Raw genomic sequence first — 8231 nt, 5'->3', positions numbered from 1 at the left:
AACTCTAAACAGAGGCTTTGAATGCAAGTAGAATTGAATTGAGCCATTTGAAACCAAAGGTGTGGGAATCTGCTTTCCTTAAATCCTTTCCCTATATAGAGGGTGGGGGCACAACTGTGTAGATCCTTAGCCTATTTAACTAAAAATATAAATTTTATTAATTCCCCTTGGCAGAACCCCAAAGGCCGATTTGTGTTAAAATTCAAAATGAACAAAGCTCATTCCCGGTGTGTGCTGAAAACTGTAGACTGTCATTTAATTGGGTAATTGTATGGATCCAACTTCCCCTAACACAGGCCTTTAAGTGGAGGGGGCTGAAAAACAAAAATCTTCAATCTTCCCAATGTTTACTGTCCAACTTCCCCAACACTGAACAAAGTAGGGGGTGGGGGTCTGAAAACAAACTGCTGAAACACCCTGGGCCTCATTACGAATGCGGCGGTAAGTGGTTAATGGCACCGGTAAGGATGCCGGTGCCATTAACCCCTTATCATCGCATTACGAGGTCCCTTAACGGATCCCGCTAAGGACGGCTGGTTTTACCAGCTGGCTTTAGCAGGAGCTGCTAAGGGACCAGGGAGCTAGTAACGGACCCGTTGTTAACAGCCCGTTATTAGCTCCCTCTCCATTCCCATTGAGCCCTATGGGGGCTCGAATAGGAATGGGGATGGGTATTTTGAATGGGGACTTACCGGGTCCTCCAAGGTTGGAATAACCAGGTAAATCCCCATTCAAAGAACCCAGACCCGGACACGAGTTTGGAGGCAAACTTGTGGGTGAAATCATAATTGCCATACGCATTTGTACCAATCTATAAACCAAACTGCTAGCCTTTTAAGCACGTAGGAAAATTAAAATTGCACAGCACTACATATGTAAATGACTTTTGTTAATTAACCAATTTGATTATTTCTTGAAGTGTAATTGGTAGAAAGCAAAGAATTGTGATTTGTGTTTTTCCCAACAGACTTGTGTGATTTATTTCTGTAACAAGAAGCTTATTTGTGAGCCACAAAGAAGGTGGTGTGTGGCATTTTAGTGTAATCTCCACTGTTTATCATTCAAATAAATACAAATATATTTCCTATCCCAGCCTGGTTCTTGGCTTGCTATGGGCACGTGGGTGGGGGGTTTGTGTGGCTCTATATGAGTCTGCAATAAGGCTAGTGCTAAAAAACGTAAGCAAGTATTACACAGCTCGTTGATTGTGGGAGGGAATGCACTCCCCAGGTTATGGGTGCTCTCAATATAACGTGATACAGTCACCATCTTTGGATTTTAGGCGCCAATTGAAGTCCTGGCCAGACTAGAGTAGAGGGAATGCAAATAAGAAATCATCAAAAAGCAGGCATTCTTGATGTACTCCCCCGGATAATGGAACTTCATATAAATCAATATCAGATTTGCTCTCTCCCTTGTGCAATTCAGGAAAGAACTGAATCCAGCCTGTCTCAGGAGCACATCATTTTTCACACATTGTTGGAAACAACCCCATTGAATGCCTGAGCCAAGTATTTCAACTGATGACCACCTTTTATGGGTCACTCCCCTGTACCAACCTACACCACTTTCCAGCCCAGTATTACACCAGAGGAACAGCTTTTACTGCTCACTCCCTGTACCACCCCACAGCACTTCCCAGACTAGTATTCCACCTGAGGATCACCTTGTACTGCTAACCCCCCTGTACAACCCACAGCACTTCCCAGCCGAGTATTCCAGCTGATGACCACCCTTTACTGCTCACTCCTCTGTACCACCCCACACCACTTACCAGTCCAATATTCCACTTAATATTGACATTTTACATCTCAATCCCATGTACCACCCCACACCACTTCCATGCTCAGTATTCCACCTGATGACCACTTTCTACTGATCACACACCTATACCACCCAACACCACTTCCCAGCTAAGCATTCCAACTGACAACCACCCTTTACTGTACACTCGCCTATAACAACCCCATCACTTTCCAGCTCAGCATTCCACCTAATAACCACCCTTTACTGCTCACTCCCCTATACCATCCATCACCAATTCCCAGCTCAGCATTCCACCTAATAACCACCCTTTACTGCTCACTCCCCTATACCATCCATCACCAATTCCCAGCTCAGCATTCCACCTAATAACCACCCTTTACTGCTCGCTCCCCTTTACCACCCATCACCAATTCCCAGCTCAGCATTCCACCTGACAACCACCCTTTATTGCTCACTCTCCTATACCACCCCACATCATTTTCCAGCTCAGCATTCCACCTGACAAGAACCCTTTAATGCTCACTCCACTATACCACCCAACAACAATTCCCAGCTCATCATTCCACCTGACAACCACCCTGTACTGCTTACTCCCATGTACCACACCACTTCCCAGCCCAGTATTCCACCTGATGGCCACCTTTTATTGTTCACTCCTCTGTACCACCCCACAACACTTCCAAGCCCACTATTTCACCTGGCGAAAACCTTTCACAGCACACTCCCCTGTACCACCCACACCACTTTTCAGCCCAGTATTATACCTGACGACCAACATTTACTTCTCACTTCCCTATATCCCCAAACAACTTCTCCGCTCAGGATTCCACATGGCAACCACCCTTTACTGCTTACTCCTATGTACCGCACCACTTCCCAGACCAGAATTCCACCTGACAACCACCCTTTACTGCTTACTCCTATGTACCGCACCACTTCCCAGACCAGCATTCCACCTGACAACTACCCTTTACTGCTTACTCCTATGTACCGCACCACTTCCCAGACCAGCATTCCACCTGACAACTACCCTTTACTGCTTACTCCTATGTACCGCACCACTTCCCAGACCAGCATTCCACCTGACAACCACCCTTTACTGCTCACTCTCCTGTACCACCCAACACCACTTCCCAGCTCAGCATTTCACCTGATAACCACCCTTCTGCTTAGTACCATGTACCACACCACTTCGCAGAACAGCATTCCACTTGACAACTACCCTTCACTGCTCACTCCCCTATACCACCCAACCCCACTTCCCAGCTCAGCATTGCCCCTGCCAACCACCCTTTACTGCTTACTCCCATGTACCACACCACTTCCTAGACCAGCATTCCACCTGATGACCACCTTGTATGGCTCACTCCTCTGTGCCACCCCATCCCACTTCTCAGCCCTCTTACATGTTCTCTACTAACTGCAAATGTTAATGATCTCCTTCTAGCCTAAGTGGCAGCACTTTAATAAATGGTGTGCTGTGGGATCTCTTCCCTCGTGTAACCTTCTAATGTATTCCTGTAACCCTACTGATGTACAGTGCACGGCTGCTCCCCGGAGCTGGGTGAGCGCTGCAGAAATACCTACAATAAAAAGAAACACACCTCAAAGAAACATACTCGCCTGTGGGCTATGCCTGGCGAAAGGCAATGACGTGTAAGAGACAGGCTGCGATTATGTATAGGTGGACAGACAACCTTGCTGTGGTGGTGTGTACATTCTGAGAGACCCCCACAGATGGAGCTGGCAATGCGTGTGCTGGCTGTCTGCTGTAAGTAGCAAGCTCGCAACTTACCTGCCAAAAGAAGCGCAATAAAGGGAACTCAGCGACGCAAGTCCTTGAGAAGAGGGCTGCCAGCCCATGGTCCACCACTACACCCTGTGCCACCCTGTCACCATGCATCTCCTGGTAAAGGGACGGCCGGCCAACCAAGGCTATGCGGCGGGACCAGACCAACCAACCACAAAATGCCAAAGGCATGTACCCTGCGTGCAGAATCTTCACACAATGGCTCAAAAAGAGGCGTGTGATGGCCACGAGCTACCCTTCTCTAAGGGTATTGCTAACCCCTGTGTGTTTAAATATGTGACACAGCCAAAATCCGATGGAAGAAAATGCTGCAACCACACAGCTAAGCGGCCGTGGATTCCTACGGTGCTGTTTCTGTCCATGTTTTGTCATTACAGAAGGACGGCGCCCATACACACCAGCCTTACGCCTGTCCCGGGAGCGCCGGCGGTCCCAGACACCGCGCTCGGAGTTTCCCTTACGCTAAGCGGCACAGCGATTGCACTCACATGAGGTAGCGCAGCGCAGCCGCAGAGCGCACCCCTAGCGGCGGCTCAAGCGCGTTATGCATGCAACGACAATCCGAAGGAAAGGAATGCATCCACAAAGGGCGGTGTTTTCTGCGAGTAAAAAGTAATTTTTATTTCTTTATTTAAAAAAGTTTCAACTTACATGTTTTGTGTGCAAATGCACATACGGTATATAGGGGACGAAAAGCAATGGGGGCGACATACTATCCCCTACTCTTTGGAATGTGTCAATGGACGAATAGCAGATTAGATGGGCTGGCCAGAGGTCTGGGAGCTGGCGTGGGACAGATCCCCATCTGTATGGGCTGACCTATAGGTTGATGGTCAGCTGGATGGTTTCATTCAAAGCTCATTTAATGGATGGATTAACGACTGGATTGTTGGAGTAGATTGTGAAACTGGATTGTGAGTAGATGAAGACAAAACTGAATGTGCAGTTGAGGAGACAAACAGATGAATGTTTAGTTGAACAGGTGTGCATCAAGGCACATGGAAAGGCAGATGATAAGGCGGCTGGGTGGGTGGATGGAAGATAGATGGCAGGGCATGTGAGCGGGAGGGAGGCTAGCAGGACAGCGGCATGAGATGTGCAAGTCCGCTGAGGGAAGCATAGGCTGATGCGGGGATACATGGCTTGATGGGCAGATGCACACCTGGATGGATGGATGGATGGTTAAATGCATGAACTATTTGGAAGAGGGTTGGAGGCAGAGGAATGCGGGGCAGGGACATGGGTAAGATACAGCAGGTGAGGGGGTGGGAGGACTGAGGGGGAGATGGAGGAATGCACGGCTGGCACAAAAGGGATGTTTTGTAGTGGACACTTGTGTACAGGCGCGTTATAAATGATCATATCATATCATATCAGATGGATGACTAGAATCAAGTGGACTGCAGGACAGATGGATGGATGGATGGATGAAATTGACGATGATGGAAGCATAGGTTGCAGACAGGTAGATGGGCATGTGCTAATAGACTGGATGAAGGATTCAGATGGCGTGCAGATGGTCAGACTGGAAAAGGAACATGGCTTTGCAGTTCATGGACAGCCTCTGGCCATTCTAATAGCGCTGCTCGTTGACTCCACTGGGCAGCAGATCATATCTGCAGTTATAAATGGCTGCCCCTGGGGGATAGTAGATGACCTCTGGCTCCGCAGGGTGCAGAGGCACCATACCCTGGGCCTGCTCGTCCTGCTCAGGCTTGGTGGTGGCGGTGAAGGGGCGCATGTTGGTGAGGGATGGCGAAGCGATCCTCCAGAAGAGGCTCTTGAGGGCCTTCCTGAACTCCCGCCTCATCAGGCAGTACAGGATGGGGTTCAGGCAGCTGTTGGAGTGTGCCAGGCACACGGTGAGCGGAAAGATGTACGCTTGCGTGGTGAAGTACTCATAGCCGAACTGCACAATGTTGAGTTTGATGAGGATGCCCCAGGTGGTGATGGCTTGGTTAGGCAGCCAACAGAGGAAGAAAGAAAGCACTACAATAGTCACAGACTTGGTCACCTTGGACCTCCTCTTGGTGCTGGAGCTGCTCACGTTCTTGTCCGTGATGAAGCGCACGAGCAGCAAGTAGCAGACCGTGATGATGAGTAGGGGGATCAGGAAGCCCAGAAGAACCTTCTGGGCATGGTAGAGGCCCAGCCAAAACTGGGTGTTGCCTTTCACTGGGAACTTGACCAGGCAGAGCACCTCGTTGGACACAGTCGCGGTGGTAGAAAAGATAGCATGCGGCAGCGAGGCTAAGATAGCCGCCGTCCAGATGAGCACACTGGCCCACTTTGCAGAGCAGCCGATGTGCCTCCGCTTGGCCTTCAGCGCCGAGGCCACGGAGTAGTAGCGGGCCACGCTCATGGCCGTCAGGAAGAAGACACTGGCGTACATGTTCATGGCGGTCACATAGGACACAATCTTGCACATGGCCTTTCCAAAGAGCCAGGTGAAGTCTAGTGCGTTCTCCACAGCCCAGAAGGGCAGAGTGAGCACAAATTGGAAATCTGTCACCGCCAGACTGGTAACATACAGGTTGATGGAGGACTTTTTCCAGCCCTGCTTGGTCTTCATGAGATAGAGTACGAGCAGGTTGCCCACCAGCCCCAGAGCACACACCACAGAGTAGACCACAGAGATTGCAATGCGCACAATGGCACCGTCCCCCTCTCGCTTGTCCAGGTCAAAGCCCCGCAGACCGTCCAAGAGAGAATCATTGCTGGTGCGGTTGGGCGGTCGCTCCTCCAGTAGGTGGGACCACATCTCGATCAGGTCGCGCTCCTCTGCTTGTTGCATGCTGGTGGATGCTAGTGGACAGGCGGTGTGGTTGCAGCTGCCATCCATCCCATGTTCCAGGAAGGCTGGGCAGATCCCCCGGGCTGTCCCTCTTCCTCTGCCCCCTTCCTGCAGCAAGGCGAGAACTAAGAGCACGGACTTTGAAACTCTTTTCTTGGAGGGGCGAACCAAGACTGTTAACTTCCCAAGACAACCACGCACATCACAACACACAAAGCTAAACCGTGTCCTGCGCTGACGAGCAGCTGCTTTTAGTCCAGTGGCTCCGGCTGGAAAGTGTCCAAGCTCTTTGCACTGCCCTCAGCTCTTGCCGAGTCCTGGGGGCACGCACGGAGCATTTGACTGCGCTATGGAGCAATACGCGACCTGGTTGCTCCTGTGTCGGCGTTGCCTCGCGGATCTGCCAGGGCAGGTGGGTGCCGCTTTAAATCAGCTGTCTTCGTGATGCTGCGTGGTTTATGAAGAAACCCTGTTGCGGTGTCTCTGCTGTGTCCGCTTGTCATTTGTCGGGTTCGCTGCTCGCAGTGTCTGGGCAAGGTGCCTTGCTCCCCATTTCCGTCCACACTGCGATACTCGGGAAGCACGCCACTGCGCAGCCTGCGCGTTAGAGTTCCTGCGGTGAGGTCCAGGGCAGGTGAGGGAGCAGCCGCTACCACACAGGGTTGAAATACCGGCCCAGTTCTGCGCTTGAGTTCTTCGCCCCCTCCCTCGAGTTGCGGCCAGATTGCTCTGCAGGCAGTTTCAATTTCTCCGGCATTGCAAGTTTCCTGGCGTTTAACAGAACAGTGTTCTCCTGGTGTAACCCTACCCTCTGCAGTCTCTTGGGCAGGTATCCCGCTGTGTGCCCTGGGAGAGAGAGCCGTGGGCACTGCGTGATCCCGGCCGGTTCATCCAATTCTCTGCGAGCTCGCCCTCGTGCTTTCTTGCGTTGTCCCTGGGTGCCGTGCGCTTCCCTGGCAAAGTTTCGCAGTTTATACCAGGGACCGGCTACCCTGTTCTGCAAGACTTTGCGTGGCGTGTGTGCCCTGTTTCCAAGAAGCCGCTCCCCCAGTCTGGCGCGATGTTCTTTTCCTTAAAGCTCTGCGCCCCCCAGAAGCTGCCCCCGGTTCCTCTCCGCCCCCGCGAGCAGGAAGGCAGGTCCTGCTCACCTGCGGCTCTCCCGCGTCTCCGCTTTGTTTCTCGCGCTCTGCCAATCATTACATGGCGTCTGTGCCCTGTCCCAGATCGCTCTGCTCCGACCAGGCTGCGTTTCCCGTGTCCCCTGCCACTGCCGACGGTGCCTGTGTAATTTCATGCACTTTTCCCCCTGGTCTCCTCTTGAAATGTGCCGACTTTCCCAAACGCTTGCAAAGATCGGGTCCCTTGCTCCTGGCTTCGGATTCACTCCTTCCACTCACACCGTCCGCAGCAGCAAGTAGGTGGGCTCACCACCAATTCCTCAGAACACTGCTGGCAGCTGCCCCTCATTCCCATCACACCAGCTCCTCTGGCAACCCACGCCTGGTAGTGCTATTTGAGCGTGTGTGCGCTAGCTCGGGGCGCATGCGTGGCCACCGCGAGGGGAACTCTCCAAGGTGCTGCCCCGAGAGTCAGATGGTAACAAGTCCCTGGAAGGCAGGCGGATGCTTGAAGGGGCGGGGGCACACGGTTATGTAATACCATATCAACGCAGGTTTTAGTAGCCATGAATGCGCGCTATAGGAACCTTTCAACAAGTTACCCTGCCAAGATTTCTTTCAGGGCAATAAACAGGGTGTCTCGAGCACCGGTGCCTTCTATGACAATGAATAACACAACAGGTGCAAATGATGAAAGGAACCCAGTGTGCTGTGAGGCAACCCTTCCTTCCTTCCTTCCTTC

General features: G+C 51.6%; 1 protein-coding gene across 1 annotated transcript; it reads right to left on the bottom strand.

Moving 5' to 3' along the window:
• Window positions 1-4181: 4181 nt before the first annotated feature.
• On the bottom strand, window positions 4182-7957 carry RXFP3 (relaxin family peptide receptor 3). The gene has a single exon (XM_069627091.1). It carries the CDS (start codon window positions 6417-6419, stop codon window positions 5151-5153), a length of 1269 nt encoding a protein of 422 aa, XP_069483192.1. The 5' UTR covers window positions 6420-7957; the 3' UTR covers window positions 4182-5150.
• Between the last annotated feature and the right edge of the window lie 274 nt (window positions 7958-8231).

Source organism: Ambystoma mexicanum, chromosome 6p (assembly GCF_040938575.1).
Source record: "Ambystoma mexicanum isolate Mex_15411 chromosome 6p, UKY_AmexF1_1, whole genome shotgun sequence".
Classification (NCBI taxonomy): Eukaryota; Metazoa; Chordata; class Amphibia; order Caudata; family Ambystomatidae; genus Ambystoma; species Ambystoma mexicanum.
Note: the sequence above shows the minus strand (reverse complement) of the source record. Positions and strands in the feature narration are given on the sequence as shown.